Source organism: Carassius gibelio, chromosome B20, assembly GCF_023724105.1.
Source record: "Carassius gibelio isolate Cgi1373 ecotype wild population from Czech Republic chromosome B20, carGib1.2-hapl.c, whole genome shotgun sequence".
Taxonomy (NCBI): Eukaryota; Metazoa; Chordata; class Actinopteri; order Cypriniformes; family Cyprinidae; genus Carassius; species Carassius gibelio.
The window spans coordinates 12,479,314-12,499,597 of NC_068415.1; the positions used below are offsets into that span (position 1 = coordinate 12,479,314).

The 20,284-nt window shown below is 38.3% G+C and overlaps 1 protein-coding gene across 2 annotated transcripts in view; it reads right to left on the minus strand.

The window, feature by feature from the left end:
- kif26aa (kinesin family member 26Aa) overlaps positions 1 to 20,284 on the minus strand; it is a 67,778-nt gene that overhangs the window by 18,541 nt on the left and 28,953 nt on the right. The window contains exons 1-2 of one of the 2 annotated variants that reach the window (XM_052585698.1): positions 6,625 to 7,363; positions 3,116 to 3,305 (exon numbers count right to left, since the gene is read on the minus strand). In XM_052585698.1, the coding sequence (XP_052441658.1) occupies positions 3,116 to 3,305; positions 6,625 to 6,641 (207 nt within the window). In that variant the 5' untranslated portion in view covers positions 6,642 to 7,363. Of the gene's footprint in view, positions 1 to 3,115; positions 3,306 to 6,624; positions 7,364 to 20,284 lie in introns of those variants that run through there. The other variant, XM_052585697.1, reaches the window with a different exon arrangement.

Below are 20,284 nucleotides of genomic sequence, written 5' to 3' on the forward strand. Positions count from 1 at the left end.
ATTTGATGGAGGATTTTCTGAAAGACTGAAACGAAAAGACAATGCTATGCTGACCATATTGAATCTGATGTCACATGACAAGTGTGATTCTGTTTACTTCCGAGTCTACAATCTGTTGTGCCTATTCAAAATAGGACAAAAAAAAATAAAATAGCTTTTTACTTCTAAATTATGCTTTTTTGTGTGTGTAAAAATCTTAATAACATTATAAGTGGACCTCTGAGAACAGTACAAAAAAACAAAAAACAAAGGTATATCAAAAACCCTTTTAAAGTCACTTAGTACCCTAGGCAAGACAAAACTAAACTAAATATAAAACACTTTTTTACAACATAGGGGTTGGCATTGTAGTCCAGAAATTTTAATTTAGTAAGCTTGGGGATAAAGGTCCAATAATAAAATGAAATGAAATAATTGTCTTAAAAACCCAACTTAACTGCAACTAAATCTGGCAGCAAGTCATCAACATGTATTGAAAAACAATAGCTTATTATGATAGAAATTCCTTTGGTGTTTTAATTACTATGAGTTTTAAGCATTTATCAATTATACAATTCAAATCTATTTTTTGAACTTGCAAATAACAAGGCAAATCAAGCAATTCCCTTGAATGCAAAAGCACCAGTGATGTGTCAATCAGCCTTTCCACACAAATTTACTTCCATCACCCTCATTGAATAAGCGCTGCCTTCTCAGAATCACCTGTTCCTCTCTAACTGCTGCCTTCTAAGCACTTTGGCATTTTCTTTCTCCACAGAACAAACAGTGTTCATACCCATTTCCTTTACAAGTGTCTCAAAATCAGCAGGCAACATACTTCAACTCAGTGGGGCTTACTAGCAATCACTTCACTGTCTTTTTCTTGATAAAACTCATTAAAAACTTGCAGCTGCCTGCTTTTGGTGTGACATTAGAAAACTTTTAATGCCTATTGTGCACAATTTCTAATGCTGTGTTTGCACAATGCATCAATACAATCAGGTGAACAATTAAGGGAAGGGAAATGCTTTATTCACATAGCCCTCCAACTGCAGTAAACATGAGGATGATGTAATAAGCTGACTCCTCCAGAGATGCATTTTGAGAAGTAACTCAGGTGACCTCACTGTTCTTAATGAGCGAATCATCTCCCTCCAGACATGACGCCATATAAACCTGCACCACCTGCTGGTGTTTATGAGTCAGCAGTCCATTACATTATCTTATGCTAAGAACACACATTATCTTCTTTCTTTCCCACAGAGAAGTCATCCAAAAAGCAGACTCTAATGGGTCCCATCTCTTTGAATTTATTTAAAGAGCATCACCTGTGCTGGAGGAGGGTCATACTTGGGTCACTGCAATCTTCCATGGCTTTTAGACCTCCAGGGGGTGTTAAGGAAAGGAATGAGTTTGTTACCCAAAATAGCGGCAACATGCTGAAATGCTTATGATGCTCTAGAGAGTCCCAGGAGAGAGTATATATATATATGGAACTGTCAGTTACATGACAAGATGTAGCAGTATATGTTCAGATGTTCCAGAAAAGGGCATGATCTCAGCTCATTATGGTTAGTAGGTTGATATTAAGCAGATGCTCTTTGTACAAAGTGACTCAAAGTACACTAATTGCAGAAACAGTCCTCCTGGAGTGACCTGGGATTAAGTGCTTTGTCTAATGGATACCAACATGCTTTAGCATGACAGTGAACATCCAATCAATGAGAATTATTTTTATAGGCAAAACACGTTAAGTTCAAAGTACTGCCTTTAAGAACTAATTAGGATAATCTAGGAATGCACAATATCGTATATCGGCAGCATGACTATTATTGGCCATTATTAGACTTTTTTTATTTAATTGGTATTGGTTGATATTGGATTTTTTTTTTTACACTCTGATAACATTTGCACTATGCTAATTAAGTTAATGTTAAATAATAATTAAAAAAATTATAATTTAAAACAATTCCAAATCTAATTTTTCATTCTGTAAATTATAAATGTGGGTACCATGTTTGTTATGCACAAAATTCACCTTCAGCATTTTAAACATTAGATTTTAGTTTTTTAGTGTTTCGTCTTTTATGAATTCAAACAAACCTGTATGGAATTTTAATATCTGTCAGTTAATATGAAAATAATTATCAGCTTACCAATGTAGGATAACATTTTGATATCATGAATCCCTGAGGGAGATGTTTTATTAGTTTAGTTCAGTTTAATCTACTTTAATTTAATTTTCACAATAAGATAACTTTTTAATACTCAACACCAGAATTGCTACTAAACAAATAGAATGGAGAAACAGGGAAGTCAGTTTTCTTGTTTTATCCCTGTTATCTTAAATCTGACTTATCTTATCTATTGCTACAAGTTCAGACAATAATTATTCCTTTGCCTTGCAATCCCAAATAGCAAACTAAGCCATCTAATCTGTCCATTGTTTCTGATATACTTAGAGGAAATCCAAGTACGTTCAAGATCACCAAAACTATGTTCATACAGGTGTTCAAATAATCCACGGACAAGACACAAAAATATGAATGGCTCTTGAGTCGTTGGGATATCATTAGCATTTGTGCACTCAGACTTTTCAGCACTAATAAACAGCTCTATTCTGAGAGAGAAATATGTCTTTCATTTAAATGCCCCCTGATGTCATTCCATCGCCCTTCTGTTTTCATACATTGCTTTTCCCACTCCCACGGAATGTCAGTCACTTACAACAAAGAATGCTGTCTGGCATTCCGAAGGAGCTTCTTGGAATTCCAACAGCCTGGGAATCAGGACAACTGGGCCAACCCATGCTGTCACACACAGTCTGCTTTGATGATAACCCGAGAACTAGCCAAATCAATAAACTCTTTCTTAAGCAGAGGGCAACCAGGGGTTTATGCATGGTGTAATTTTATTAATAAAGAAGAACAAATTCTGTACAATGTTATAAATGCTGTATAAGCGGTCAACGTGGTTTCAAGATTACCTATTATTCATTGTCAGATAACCTTAATCATCTAGGCTTTGATCATGTTTTACAAAACATTCCCATCCAAAAATAAAAAAATTAAAAAATAAAATGGTATAGGAGGCAAAAAAAACTTCTTAAGTGTTAGCAATGATGACTTTACAGTACCTTTCCCATCCCAGGGCTGTCCTTAACCTTTGACCCTGCCCTGAGGAGACATGGGGGTACAGGCGGGGGTGAGAGCTGCAGGGCAGCGCTGAAGCCATCAGTGTAGAAGAACGGCTCTTCTGGGTCAGGTGGGGAGGGCGGAAGTGGCTGAGGCTTCTTTCGTTTGGAGAGGTTCAGCTTCTGGGCAGCCCTGTGAAAGAGCAGCAAACAAAAAGTTAAGTCAAAGAGACATGTCTAGGATGTTTTTTCCTGCATTGGACCTGCATTGTGATACTTCTCAATATCTGTCCTCCAAAAGATTTAAGATGAACACATGAATGGAACATCCATGTCCATGACAATCCACAAGAAAACTACATGAGGTGACTCAGAATTAAAGGCTTCATTTATTAGATAAAAATACAGTAAAAACAGAAATGTTGTGAAATATTTATACAGTTTAATGTAACTGTTATATATTATAATATATTTCAAAATTGTATTTGTTCCTGTGATGGCAAAACCATTACTCCATTCTTCAGTGTCACATCGTTTCAAAATTGTTTAAATGGACTGATTTGGTGCACACAAAAAAACAACAACTTGTGAACAGGAGTGTAAATGATAAAGTGGGGTGCATAAAGCCTCATAGACGGAGAGAAACTTGATAGAAAGAAAAATTTTAAAGGGGGGGTGGAATGCTATGTCATGCATACTGAGTTTTTTACACTGTTAAAGAGTTGGATTCCCATGCTAAACATGGACAAAGTTCCAAAAATTAAGTTGTACGTTTGAAGGAGTATTTTTGTTCCAAAGATACCTCTTCCGGTTTGTCACAAGTTTAGGAAAGTTTTTTTTCGAGTATGGCTCTGTGTGACGTTAGATGGAGCGGAATTTCCTTATATGGGTCCTTAGAGCACTTCTCCTTCAGTTTGACGCCGGATTTGCACATCGTTTATTTCTTAAGGATAATGCAGTTCCAATGAAAAAGGGTCACGATCGTGTGTTGGAACCACATGCGGTGAGTAAAACTTCTTCAAATATCTCTGTGTTGTTAACTTAGGTATCGGCGGATAAGCACATCAAGTAAACAACATGCGATGTTGTCATCAAACTGCACTTTCCACATGTACAGCTTAAAAAAAAAAAAAAAAGACGACATAAAGTGGAACTTAGTCATTTTCCAAAACCGCTAAGCAAATATATACAGTTTCAATACATACCACATAGAGACGTCGTTGCTGCTGCTGCTCTCGTTCAGTTTCCGCCTTGGGATCTGATTCTGGATCATAAATATACGCTGAATCTGACTGTTAGCCATGGTTTGTTTTGGATGATGTTTTTTCCTCACGGTAATGTCAAAGCTTCCAAACGCTCTCAACGCAAAAGCTTACTGGCGCTCGTGATTCTTTAGCTCCGCCCACACGTCACGCCTTCAGGCGCTCGTGTTTTTCTGGGAAAAATCGGTACAGACTATCTTTCTCTTATAAATATAATAAAACTAAAGTCTTTTTGGAGTTATGAAGGATGCAGTACTACTCTATAGGTACTCAAGATTAACAGGATATTGAGTGAAAACGAGCATTTCATCCTCCCCTTTAAAAAAAGACAAAAGTGTTTATTTTAGTTAAATCTGAAAAACCTTGTTTTGATGGTCTAATCAGACAGTCTTCATTATTATAGAAATGTAAAATGTTTTATTTTTGGTTAGGCTGAAGTAATTATAATTAGCTACACAGTCAAAAGTATGTGGAGTCAAATCTTCACCCAACGGCAGTGCCTTATGACACTTATGCTCCTGTGAAAACATGCATTCATGTTCCAACATCTAATCGAAAGCATTAAGGAGCAGAACCTTAAGGAAGGACAAGATTCGTATTATTGAAAATGTGCATATTGGTGAGATGTTTGGTTGTCCACATGCTTTTGGCCATACATGTCTTGTAATAGTAAAATGATGCAAGCTACCTAAAGCTGTGTGTGTTTTCCAGCAGACGTTTGTGTCTTTATGCCTGTTAGCATGAGGTTGAAGGGCTCGAGGAGAAAAGCTTGAGCTCATTAAATGCCTCACTCTTCCTCACATCTTTTCTCTCTCTCTCTCCCTCCAACTCCTTCAGCACAGCCTCTTCAGGGGTGAAAAATCACAAAGAACACTGTATAATTACAGTCTCCATGAAGGACACAAGAGGAGGCCCCCACAGGAAATGTGTATGTGCCATGCATTAAAAGGTGTGATGGGATGTGTGTGCAAACACACACAGATTACAGAAAGAAATTAGCACTTAGCATTATCTCTATGTGCATGTTTAAATGGGGGACAAAGCACAATTAAGTTAGCATTTATGGATAAATTGTAAAAACTTTACTGACATTAAATATATCCAAGTTATTTCATTATTTCCTAAAATATTATACATAGGCACACATTTAAATAAAATGGTATAAATAAATAAATGGTGACAGCGGGGCATTTTGTATACTCACCAAAGCAATTCTCATTTGGCACTTGTCAAGTGTTAATTTTGGACTCTGGGTGTGAATGAGGGATAGAGTGAAGATGAAGAGCTTGTAATAGGGGACATAAGAGGTTGCAAAAAATACTTGAGTGAGAGGAGGAGGGTTTTATTAATGTTAAACCCACCTATGGAGACAAAGCCTCTTCTTTGCCTCCTCCTCCACAAACCTCACCTAATCACACACACACACACAAACACACATACACACACACACACACACACACACACATACAGCGCCTCCTCTAACATGAAGAGGAGACCCACGCCCACACATAGGGCAGAGAGCCGCATTCACCGTGTCTGGCTGCATGACAAATGCTTTACAAGCTCTTTATGAAGCACGACACAGTGAAGCACACACAAAAGATTGAGATATCAGACTGGAGCGAACAGAGGTGAGTGACCAGAGTGGGTGAAAAGCAACATGGTAGAGTGAGCTCCGATACACTAGGCTGGGCTTTATCCAGATGCACCCACCTGTTAAATCTTCCTTCCCCGCCCTGCAGTGAACAGTCTCCCTCTGGATTTGCTATTGCTGCTACTGAGGTTTTAGTGTTGCAACTGACAGCAAACCAATGCAGTTTTCTTTACTAAAGTACTTTTATAACATTAATTAGCTTTTCAACAATGGAGCAGGAGAGACAGTTCAGCCAATAATGAAAAATTCTATTAATTTACTCACCCTCATGTCATTCCAAACCAGTATGAATTTCTTTCTTTTATAGATTTCAAACAAAAACTTTTGTGTTGTTTTGGTGAAAATCAACTGATGGTCAAAAAACCCCTGAAACATTCTCAAAAATATATTTTGTGCTTTACAGAAGAAAGAAAGTCAGAGGTTCAAAAACAGTTGAGGATTAGTAAATATTGACTGCATTTAAATTTGATCCAAATACACCCTAGGAATCAAACCCAACATCCTTAGTTTGCTATAACCAGTTAGACTACACAAACCCTAATGAAAAAACGCTTATAACAGTCAATTAACAACTCAAAAGAGTCCACTATACTTACAGTTCTCTCCAATCCATTATCTCAGTTCAGAGGTTATAGCATCACAGCGGTGAGAAAAGCAGCTTTTTAACTTGTTCATTCCAGAGCCCGGTAAGAGCACTCCATGGCTCCCGGCACATGTGAGAGCGAGGCGGGGCGGGTGAGAAAGGCAGGCTGGAGACAGGGGGCTAGAGGTGTCTGCTGGAAGACAGGGCGATGTAATCACTGTCACTATCATCAGGGGTCCATTTCATGCAAATTCCCAGACGAGTAAGTGGATACAGGTGCGACAAGATGAGCGGGCGAGAAGCAGATGTCAGAAATGCTCTTTATGACCCTCAAAAGTTTTCTGCAGAAGGAACAGGTACATGGCGCTCCTGCAGAGAAGCATTTTCTGCCACACTCTACTTCCACGGAGCGAGTTGCCAGCGATCGACTTCCCAAAGCTTAGCACTTCCGTTCACCTGTCGGAAAAGTTTGTAACCCAAAACTGTGATCAACTTTTCTACTTCTCTCCAAGGTAGCCCTCACTTCACCTCTGCATCGAGGCTGGGCGGGGGCACGTCGTCCTTCTGTGCTGCACTCCTTCCCTCCACTCTTTTGCGCTCCTCTCTTCCACTCTCCCAATGACAGAACTCCCAGAGAAGGCAGTGGAAGAGGAAAATCCCCTAGGATGAGGGGAAAAAAAAGAGTAGATTCCTGCTTCTGCTGTTGCTGGGAAACCCTGGCAGAAGTCCAACGGTCCTCTCCGTCTACGCTCCGCGTCTCTCTCAATCTGGTGAGTCGCTCTCACCTTCTCCCTCTCGCTTTGCTGCACTCGCTCTCTCCCTCTCCTCTCCTCAGCCCAGCCCCCTTTCCATTCCCCTCCCAGACACAGTGTCAGTACACAGCTGCTGTGCAAAGCGCAACTGATAGGCAGCATGCTCCACACACACTTGTCTGCACACACACATTCTCTCTTTCAATCACACGAACTCACTTCGCTGACGTGCAAAGCATGCACTTTCACACACACTGGCATGAATTCTTCATGAGTGCAGAGGAGCCCCCTTTCCTCATTCTGCTGGACTTCAAAGAGACTGAGTTAGTGTGTGTGAAACAGAAGCAAGGAAACGGTATAATACGTGTCTTCCTGCTCTGACACACGTGTCAATCCGTTTCCTTTTAGTAACATTACAAAAAGAGACCAAAGAGTTTAGATTAAACTTATAACATATGATACCGTGAAAATAGAGTGATCATTTGAAAGGATAGGTCACCAAAAAATAATTTCAAATCTGTAATCTTTGTCTATACAATGAAAATTTGTTTTGGCCATGCCATGAAAGTCAAAGGGGTCAAAAAATAATTATTTATTTATTTGTGTTCCAAACAGGTCATACAGGTTTAGAATGACATGAAGGTGAGCAAATCATCATTTTTTATTTTGGATGAACTGTTCCTTTTAGGAAGGTGATTAGCAGAATACAAATAAGGGCTGGTTGGATGGATGGCAGCACTGATGGATAAATCAATGAAGTAAGATAAAATAAACAAAGACAGCATGCGGGCTGAAGGAACAGGTGAGCTGCGTGATGTTAATGAGGACATTAGCCCGCAAGCAAAGCTACAGACCTGCACTGCTTCCACTAATACTCAGAAAACAATGCTGTTAACTATTAACCATGCAGACCCTGCCTTTAGGTGCTTGGGGAAAAGAAATGTGCCAATTAACATGCAATATTTATGTGTGTGTGTTTGGGATGATGAATTGGTGAATGAGGTGGAATGAACGAAGAGGGATGTTCTATTCCAACAGAAAGTATGACATATAGCCTTGCAGGACTTAGTCTGATAGCTTTGCTCAATAGTAGATTCACCTGCTCTGAGTCGCCATTCCCTCAACAATATGTAATATGGCCATTGGTCAAGCTGACAATGCAATAAGTTCAGAGAGATCTGTGGTTTGTGGGTTGGTGAGTGTTTGCTTTGGTGTTTCTCTAAACTCTCATTTCTCCAAAACATATTGAACTTTCCAGTTTTTGTGAGTTTTAAGAAGAACTCAATATCCAGCACTTTTTGTCCACAAAAACAAAGATGTGACAACATTATTTAGATGTCCACAGCAGGCCCTTTTAAATTGTACTGCTATAATTTGATTTATGTGAAATAAATTGGATATTCAGGAGGAAAAAGAAGATATTATTATTATTATTTTTTTTTTTATTCAGTAAATGGTTTGATTGATAAAAGTGGGTGCTGCCTACCAAAATCAAGAACGAAAGGTAATTTGCTTAAACAATGCTTAAAAAGCTATTTTAAATGTAATAAGCACCAAAAGATTGTTCACATTCATGCTGACAACTGGCTTCTTGCCAGATGTACGTCAAGAAAGAGTCAACTTTGCCACCCAGTCATTAGCTAAGACAGCCTTTAGGTTACTTAAGGCCAATTTGTCACCAATCTCCTTAATCCACTTGCAGCCCATGTCTTGAAGCTCATTATGTGACTAAACGTCCAATATGTCCTTATTTTCCCCCACTTCCTTCCTCCCCTTATTCTCCGGAACAGTCAACTGTTCAGGAAAATCAGGCAAACCATGGCAGCAGATAAATCAAAAATTCTGACCATTTAAAAAAATCAGGTGTTCTCACTTGTGTCAGACATTTCTGCAGCTGAAAATATAGAATAGGCAACAAGTCTTTGACCCAAAATATTGTTGACCCTAAATATGGCTTTTTCTTTAAAGGACTTTGGACTCTAGCAGCTTAAAATCTCAGGATGGAATATAAAAAGCTATTTCTCTAAAAGAAAATCTTCTTACAGAGTTTCTTTCATTTCAAACTACATAACTCATATAACCTTCAAAACTTCAAGTGATTTTAAGTCAAGGCTTTGTTGAGCCAGCATTAAAGTTTGCCTTACAGTCGTGCAATGAAGTCCTGTTATATATCTGACAACTGCAAATTTTTAAAAAATATTCTTGATAACGTCTTTCTAGTGTATGAGAAGTCATTCAAACACAAACAAATACTGTAAAAGTATATCATTTCACTGAAACTACTGGAAAAATGGAAGGGCGATGCATTATAATTCACCTCAAAAATAGCTCAGTCTGAGCATTTTTCCAATGAATTATATTTTAAATATCTATAACAAAATCCCACACTGAATCAATATGAAGCCATATATTCTAATGGTAACTTTCATTTTGAGATTACCAAAACAAAAAACAAAAAAAAAAATCATTCATTCATTGTTAGTTCACTAACTAATTTAACAAATGAGCCATTATTAAAGCTGACCAAATATGCATTATCTGCTAGAACAGGTGAACTAGAAAACAAATCTCAATCAACAGATAATTAATACAGTATGGATATACTGTACTGTGCATTCCTTATCATGTTTCCTAACTGTATTAATTATTTGAGAGATGCATAAACAGCATGCACATGGTATCTCTATGTCCTGCAGTCTGCAATGTACAATATGTTGGTGGCCTTCTTATTTAACATAATACTCTTTTCATGGATGATCTGGTACTGTACAGTGTTTGGTATTCTTTCACAATGCATTTGTGACTGACCAAGGCTAATCCGCTATGCTGTTTCTTTCCTATAAATCTCAGCGAATATATTCAACCTCTTAAATTATGGAAACACAGTCATCCTCCTCAGTCATAGCTTGTAGGGTTTCTTTCATTCCAACTATATTCCCTTGGTAAGAATCAGCATGAAGCCACTGATTCATATATGAGCCACCATTGAGAGGCTTCAACGCCTATGGCTAGAAAAAGATCATCTTAAAGGGCACCGTGGTTCAATAATTGCTGTGAAATCTAAATGGTGTACCCAAAACACCACGACATCACTCAACACCTTCTACTGCTTCCCGACACCTGTGTTACCTGCTGAGCTGCCATGTTCTCACTCATTCAGCTCTTTGTCTTAATGTTGTATGGCAGCTGCTTTGAGCTCCTGTCATTATTGACTTGGGTATTTGTGAATTGTGCACCACAACCTTGCACTGAGGGACATGGGAGCTTTTGTCATTTAGTTACAGGGGGCTTTGCCTCCACAAATGATGGGGCAGCTCTTTAACAGCATGCTAGCACATCTGAGTTTGCTAGTGACTGTTAGCACACACTCTTGCAGAACACATTCAGTTTCTGTTGCTGAATAGAACAAAGAGAAAGTAGAAGCCACTAGGAACCCGATTCCAAACAAACAATACCGTTCAATATTTTTGGCCAACAACAGGTTGAGCAGTTGTTGGAGGCATCAGGAACTACCGGGGCTCAGCTGCTTCAAGGACATGGCAGCTCTAATGATCGAAATCCCAAATCTCCCCCGTTTCCCCCTTAGATATAATATAGAGAAGGGGGAGCTCAGGCAGTGGGGTGGAGGCACAACCCCCTTCATTTTCAAAGGAATAGTGCCCGACTGGAAAACATCAAATAGTCCAGCTCAGAGACTCAAGGATCGGCTTTGTCAATATCTGCCTGCCATGTGTCCTTTATTGTTTTTCCTCCCCTCTTTTTCTACAATTTTTAATGACAATGAAGCATAGTCTACTATATGCATAAAAAAAAAAAAACTCTTGAAAGGAGGTTAAAATGCAAAAGTAGGTGGTTAAAAATGAAAAGCAGGTAATCTCCAATGATCTTATTAGTATTCGTCTATGATAGCACAGCGTGTGAAATGAGAGAGGCAGGATTAAGGGGATACCTAAAAAGCAAAGAGTGCATAAAAAGTGGAAGGACAGAAAGACAAGGAGAGCAAGACAAAAATAATTTTAAATAATGCTGATCTGAATGATAAAAAATAATTTAAATATGGTCAGACTTGTGTTCATTTTAATGGCATAGTCCACGCACTGTAAAGTTGCAAAGACTAAAATCTCAAATCCAAAGAGATATTCTTTATGAAAGTTAAGACTTGTCCACGCCCTCCTAAAACACCTCGTTTAAACATGCCCCCACATGTCTAAGTCACTGTGTGGGAAGATTTGTATAACACTGCACAAATGTTCACTCAAAAAAATAAAAAGAATAACTTTTATTCTCGCTCTAGTGTTGTTGTTTTCCCCCATATTGATGTGAGTTTTTCTACACCAGACTGCTTTGAATCACCTGGTTGTTGCCTACATTTAATTCTGAGGAATAAAATGACATATTTATCTGACTAGAACTGTGAAGTAAGATGTACAGGGGCTCTTGGGTTGAAATTTCTTGTGTAAGAACGCGTGTTTACCTCTCTTCCTCTGAGGAAGGTTGAGGTGGCCAAGGGCTGTTGGGCGGAGCAGTCCCAACCGTGTTCCAGCCCCTCGTGCCGGGGGTGTCACTCTTGTGAGCCAGAGTGTCACTCCCAGGCTGATGGCTTCTAGTGGAAAGCAGTCCTGTGGACCATCGTTTTCGCTGGATAGGACTTTTTGAGGGCCAGCTCCCTCTGGGGAAGAGCGGTGTACACCGCATTACACGGTGCACGTCTCTCCTCAGTGTCCTCAGGAGATTATTCTGCCAACCGTGCCGGTGTTCCAGGGCGCAGGGCTACCGCCTGGAAACGTAGCCGTGCTAAGAGGCTCTGTACCTCTACGGAGGTCTCTAGAGCAGCTAGTACGGTCCTACAGCCGGTACTTCACTGTTCCGAGGAAGGATGAGCATTCTTGCACAGGCCAAGTCCGAGGACTGGTGTATCACGATCTATCAAAAAGATGAACTTATCTCCATCCTTCTTCATCGGAAGTTCCTGAGGTTTGCTTCTGGGGGCAAAAGCCTACCAATACGGCTCTTCTCTGGCCTTGTACTCTCACCCTACAGTTTCACGACTCAACCACATTGACGATTGGTTGATATTAGCTCAATCGGAGTGGATGACTGTTCGGCATCAAGGTGTCGTTCTCGCTCACATGAAAGAGCTGGGGTTAAGACTTAATGCCAAGAAATGTGTGCTTTCCTCAGTACAGAGAACCACTTATCTGGGCATGGTGTGGGATTCGACCACGATGCAGGCAAGTATATTACCTGCTCGGATCGAGTCGATCCTCACTGCAGTCGCGAGAGTTAGAGAAGGCCGGTCACTCACTGTCAAGTAGTCTCAGAGATTGCTGGGTCTGATGGCAGCTGCATCCAATGTGAATGCTATTGGCCTGCTGTACATGATGTGACACAATATGATAAATGTGAAAAAATCATTGCATGCATGTAAAGTTTTGCAGTTTGACATGACAAATCTCTTCTAATAACACAAAGTCAATTAAGGTTTGGTTTGACCTTCTTACAGATGTACTCAATGTGACTGTCAAGTTTTAAATTATTATTTAAAATAATCCCTAGATACTTGACTTCATTCACTGTCTTAATTACTTCATTTTTAATCTGCACCTCAAATACATCCCTTGTAGGCCTATTTCTTATGGATAAGCACATGGAAACTGTTTTTTTTAGCATTAAGAGTTAAATGAGACAACTCAATCCATTTAGAGATGTTATGTAATGTCTGAGTCAAATTCATAACATAATATTCATAATTCCTCTACTGTTACACTTTAAGGGGTGACCTGGGGAAAAAAACAGCGTTGCTGCATTTGTTACCAGCATTTTCTCTTTCTTTTCCTTTTTCTCTCACTCTCGCAAACTTTGTGTTGAGATGCTTCCACTGTTGCTTCACCTGAAGTCTCTCTCTCTTTATCTCTCTGACTCTGTCAGCTGTTTCCTGAGTGTCAGAGTTCCACACACCCACAGACTGATGTTTAATTACCACTTAGACAGCATTGCCTATACATGCCTATACATACAAACACACTCACACACATCTATTCAAGTACAGCGCTGACAGGCAGCATTGCACCTGAGAATATTCTCTCTGTAAATAGCATTTTAAACAGACTTCATGTCATGAGCTACTTACTGCATGGAAACGAGGGATGAGGAAGGAGTGAGGGAGCAAGACAAAACAAGGCTGGAGGAACAAGGCTGACAGAGAGTGATTTTGGAGAGAACTGAACGAATGAGAAACAAAAATAGAGTGATGCAGGGAAAAAGGGAGAAAATGTGAGCCTTTTCTCATCAGACTTTTACAATTATTTATTCAACTCCATCTTTCTGCGAACAAACTGGGTCACAGGCTGTAACTTTGGCCCAGAATTGTCAACACAGACTGCCAGACCAGACACATGACTATGCCCAACAAAAACAAAACACACTCCACCTGAGAAACAAAAGCCAACACACAACCCAAACACTGATGCACTATACAATAAGTCCTCATCAGAAACATGATGAGAGATAAGAATGAAGTGCCTAGATGCATTCATAAAATCTCCTAGAGAATGTTTTTGTTCTAACAGTGGTGGACAGCACACACACACACACACACACACACACACACACACACACACAAAAACATGCTAATTGCATTAGCATTGCAAATAATCACATGCAACTAACCATATAATCAAGCAAAGTAGTAAATAAATGGGCTTATCAATTTTTAAAAGAGAGGAGAAAACTCTTCTCATAACTTTTGCTATATCCATGGCCACTCATGGTTGCATTTTTAATTCATAATTTTTACATGTTTGGGTGAAAATTCCTCTGTCACCTGGAAGATGATTTAGTAGCCACATTAAATAAAAAATAAAAAATTGTATTGTTGATTCATAGTTTATAGTAATGTTAGATAAAATGTTTACTACTACACACAATCCATATAAAACTAGGGGTGCTCCGATCTTTATTTATATAGAAAATCACACACACATATATATATATATATATATATATATATATATATATATATATATATATATATATATATATATATATATATATATAGTTTTCCAAAGCAAATGTATTTGAACTGCAGCATCACTAAAATCCTGTTTTATCGACAACATGTAAGTTTGGAAAAATTAATAATAGCAAGCATTTTCAATTTCACTGACAGTACAGCCTAATGCAGATTGATAAAAAAAAAAAAAAAACTTAGAGAATACAAAATGAGGAAACTAGCAGTAAACAATGTCAGTTTATATTACTGAAGCTTTGTATTTATACTGCTATGCTGCAGTAAATCTTGCAGTTGCATTAAATTGTGAATTGAAGCTTCACAACAAATTTACATACAAGCTTTTGCCTTTAGGAAGTTCTGCAGGTTATAACTTTTCCTAACCGTGATAAGCTGAACACATTTCTACAAAGTGCATATGCTATCACACAAAAGAGAGGGAGAGGTTATTGTAAACCTAAAAGCTTTTGTTAAAAGCAGGTAACAGAAGTTGTTAAAGGCAGAAATGCGTGTTCAGCCACATCAGTTGCATGATGTATTCCCGACCCCTGCATTCATTACAACCACTTTCATTCAGCGCAAACAGGTGTCGGCTCTGTTGTTCCCTGACGATTATGCATTTCAGCACAGCAGTCAGCAGGACAATAATGTGGTGCATGACTCCAGCAGATAATACACACTCAGCGTGCCGATGAAAGCCCATGGAACAGTATATGAGAGAAGCTCTCATCCACAGGGCGACATCAAAGCCGGGTAGAGACGGTCCCCATCTACGGGAATAGAGAAGCCACTCTGCTTTTATCTGTAAATCTTTAAAGGCAAGATTACTGCTGGCCTTCAGTCATAAAAACCCACTTGTTCCTGGTACTTGCTTTTTGCACACCTCTGCACAATTCAGCATCATACATGATGTGAAGTATATCACACACAATACATGACACATATATGTTTGCTATAAAACATAACACTGATCTGCTATATTCAGTCGTGATCCTAAAGGTCACAAGGCTGCTGATTGCAGGAGAAGTGTAAATATACCTCTATCACCAGAACTGAGTGCTCACCTCTTCACTCAAGGTTATGCTGTGCTATTTCAGAAAATAAAGAACAACTTTATAACTGAAACCTCCCAGGCAAATCTGTGGGTGAGAATGTGTGTGTGTGTGTGTGTGTGTGTGTGTGTGTGTGTGTGTGTGTGTGTGTGTATATCTGTTCTTACACTCCCTCTGGCATGTTTACTAGACTGCCACTTTCAAACAGATGAGAGGAAGGTAACCTGTCACAATAACAATCCTTGATCTGTATCTGTAAGGGAAACAACTGGGGTTAAAGGTCACAGAAACCACAGTATGCCTCCAGAGTTTCATGCTGAATTGAAAAATCTTCATTCACACAGACGCAAGGCTTGGATGTATGGAATTACATTTGGCTCAATAAAAATGAACGTAACTTTATATAACTGAACGTAACTTTTTCAGAACCTATCAAAAATATGCCATTATTCAATTCAATTCAATTCAAGTTTATTTGTATAGCGCTTTTTACAATACAAATCATTACAAAAGAAACTTTACAGAAAATTACGTTTCTACAATATTTAGTAATAGTTTATAAGTGGTGACTGTCAGTTTGTGCGCGTATGACAGGATTTTTCTGAAAAATTAATACATTTAAAATTAATAAAAGACGTAGTCAGCCAGATGATGAACATTACAAAAGAAGTAAAACACAATTAAAATTAGTGTAAAAAGTAATGTTCAGTTTTATAAATTTTCGTTCATTTTTATTGAACCAAATGTAATTCCACATGGATGTCTCAATAGGAGTGCAATAGAAATATATGAAGCTCTGACTGGGTCATTCTCAAAAAAATTTGACTTTGACAAATATTTGACTATTTGACAAATAAATTAATAACTAATGAATTAATAACTTGTTCAAAATAGAGGGAAAATTTGAATGACAGATACAACAAAAGACATGAGAACAGATAGAACGACAGACCAGTAGCATGATGGATAGACCGATAGAGAGACATATAGATGGATGGATGGACGGACGGACGGACGGAAGAAAGAAAGAAAGAAAGAAAGAAAGAAAGAAAGAAAGAAAGAAAGAAAGAAAGAAAGTATGATCCCATCCTGTCATTCCCCCTCAACATGCCAACCAAGTTGACAAATGGGGAATCTTTTTACTTTTAACTTAATCTCCTTAACATCCATAAAATATTTTAACATTTTATTGTGTGTACAATTCATTTACATATCATCTATGATGCCATTCTGCTGTAAGTACAAACAATTGGAAGGCTAATACTAAGGAAAGGAAATATATAAATATTCTGATTCATTTTTAACAAAACATTAGAGAGAAAAAAGCAACAGGGGGTCCTAAATTATATGTTTCTGATCACCTCTCCACCTCCTCTCTCATAATTATTTTGCCTGTTCTGCCTCACTTTCTTTCACAACTGTGCAACCATGGCAACTTGCTTGGTTTTTGTGCGAGGTTTGAGCTCCAGGTGGAAGTCAAGGCCAGGGAAAGGACATGAGCCCAACGTCTGACATTTGAGCTGCTCTGACTTGTATAATTGAGGAAAGCATGAAAACATTTTGCCATGAATATGGATATTTTGCCACAGGCAGTCTAAGCAATATTCAAAATGTCTATTTGTCAGTCATGCCTCATTTACATAATAGCACATTCTTTCATTCGCAGGATTTTGGACTGACTGGGTGTACACAGAAATCCATGCCAAAAGCTTCCCTTATGACCCACCTTATTTATCAACCACGGTGTGCACTGGGTATCAAAAAGAAAGATTTGCTTTGGCTGACAGTGCATACTAATTTGCTAGATTCATATGGAAAAAGATTAGCGCTAATGCCTAATGATGCACGTAGAAGCACAGGTCACACAGTGATCAGTGTCTAAAATCAATGGAATGACTAACCCACTGCCTCTTTATAACCTTTTTTAAGGGAAAGTAATGGCCAAGGCAAACCCCCTGGGGTGATGTCTGTCAGTCATTTACAGAAGGTGGTACTGAAGGTGGTGAGATAGAGATGAGGAGCGCTGCTGTCAATAGGCTAATTGTATGCAGTGTCACACAGCAATTAGTGTCTCGCACTTCTGAGCATCTCATTCTATTCCCAGACATTCGGTCACAGACACAAACTGCTGCCTGTGTTTATTAGGTGTGCCACTGTTTTTGATTGTTTCTTTGTCTTTTTGTTGACCAAAATAATGATATCAAATAGAGAGACAAAATTCTGCACATGTATCTTTTTCATCCTCCCCTGTGCACCTGAGAACCTGCCTCAGTTTTTGATCAGTACATTAGTGGAAATCAAAAGTATGAGAGCATATTAGAAATATGGGATTTAACCCTTTATAATAAACAAAGTTTTAGGATTTTGACATTTTTTCTTTTCTAAGGATTTAATGAAAAAGAATATTTGGTAGACACTGGTGGAAATTTGTCAACCGGACAGTCGTCTCTACCACGGTTACATGCTCCGGTGATGTTGCTGTGTAATGTGATCATGAAAACATATCATTTGCACATTTCAGCTCTTAAAGTGACAGCAGTCTAATATTCCTGCTGTCAATCACTCATGTTATTCAAATAACAAAAGAGAGAAAAACTCACTTCTCTTGACTAAATCAATTTTGTAACTTTAATAAGAAGAAATACAGGGGCATCTCAATACATTTGAATGTCGTGGAAAAGTTCCTTTATTTCAGTAATTCAACTCTAATTTTAATGTATTCAATTATATTTGTATATTAAATAAATTCAATCCACACAGACTAGAGTAGTTTAAGTCATTGATTATTTTAATTTTGACGATTTTGGCTCACATTTAACAAAGAGTAAAACAAATTAGAATAATTCATAAGACCAATAAAAATAAAATATTTTTTTTTTTAAGTGAATTGTTGGCCTTCTGGAAAGTATGTTCATTTACAGTGTATGTACTCAGTACTTGGTAGGGACTCCTTTCACTTCAATTATTGCCTCAATTCGGCTTAGTATGGAGGTGAATAGTTTGTGGCACTGCTGAGGTGGTATGGAAGCCCATGTTTCTTTAACAGTGGCCTTCAGCACATCTGTATAAAAAATAGTGTGGGCAGGTGCCAAATCCTGCTTGAAAATCAAATCAGCATCTTCAAAAAGCTGGTCAGCAGAAGGAAGCATGAAGTGCTCCAAAATTCTTGGTAAATGGGTGCTGTGACTTTGGTTTTCAAAAAACACAATGGACCAACACCAGCAGATGACATTGCACCCCAAATCAACACAGACTGCAGAAACTTAACACTGCACTTCAAGCAGCTTGGGCTATGAACTTCTCCACCCTTTCTCCAGAGTCTAGGACCTTGGTTTCCAAATGAAATACAAAAATTGCTCTCATCTGAAAAGAAGACTTTGGACCACTGGGCAACAGTCCAGTTCTTTTTCTCCTTAGCACAGGTAAGACGCCTCTGATATTGTCTGTGGTTCAGCAAATTCCTTGACACATCTATGGGTGTCTCCGTGTTGTCTGCTGGCTTTTCCTCTTATGTTGGAATTTTTCCACATGTAATTCTGACCAATCGAAAAGCAATTTAGGAAATACATCATGGCCAATTAGTGAGGTTGATGTTGTCATGTGACTGCATTTTGGTTTGTTTCAACTGATTCGGACCAAAGCAATCAGTGTGGTGAGAAAAGGAACCAAAAAAGCAGAAAAATGCTACAATGTAGAATTGTTTGTCCTTGGTTCGGACCAAATTAACCAAACTAGAAATGTGAAAGCACCCATATGTGTGGTTGCTCTTGATGCCTTGACGCCAGCCTCAGTCCATTCCTTGTGAAGTTCACTAAAATTGGGGTGGTGTTGGTGCAGTGGATAAGACACATGCCTTTGGTGTGAGAGACCCGGGTCTGAATCCACTGTGAGACACCAATGTGTCCCTGAGCAAGACACTTAACCCCTAGTTGCTCCAGAGGCATGTGACCTCTGACATACAGTATATATATATATATATATATATATATATATATATATATATATATATATATATATATATATATATAGCAATTGTAAGTCGCTTTGGATAAAAGCGTCAGCTAAATGTAAATTATTGAATTGGTTTTGCTTGATAATCCTCATAAGGCCGCGATTCTCTTGGTTGGTTGTGCATCTTTTTCTTCCACACTTTTTCCTTCCACTCAACCTTCTGTCAACATGCTTGGATACAGCACTCTGTGAACAACCAGCTTCTTTGGCAATGAATGTTTGTGGTTTACCCTCCTTGTGAAGGATGTCACTGATTGTCTTCTGGACAACTGCCAGATCAGCAGTCTTCCCCATGATTGTGTCGCCTAGTGAGCCAAACTGAACCATTTGAAGGCTCAGGAAACCTTTGCAGGTGTTTTGAGTTGATTAGCTGATTGGGATGATTTGTTGAGATTGTTAAATGTGAGCCAAAATCATCACAATTACAAGAACCAAAGGCTTAAACTACTTCAGTCTGTGAGCTGAATTACTGAAATAAATGAACTTTTCCATGACATTCTAATTTATTGAGATGCACCTGTATGTATTTAATTTACACAGTGAAGAATATGCAGCATTTCTATACATTTCATTACTTTATACAACGTAGCATTTCTTATTTATTTGTTGTATTGTGTAATTAGTTTTTGATTCTTATTTAATTGCTGACTGTTTACTTGTCTTCAGTGAACTTTTTTTTTGTGATATTGACACTGGTGACAAGATTTATGAAATTTCTATTGTATAAATTTTTTTAAAGCAAAAATAACTAGATTTTAAGCAAAAATAACTATACGAGTACATTTATCTCATTACCATTAAATTTAATTATCATATCATGATATAAAATTTTGGGCATATTTAACATTC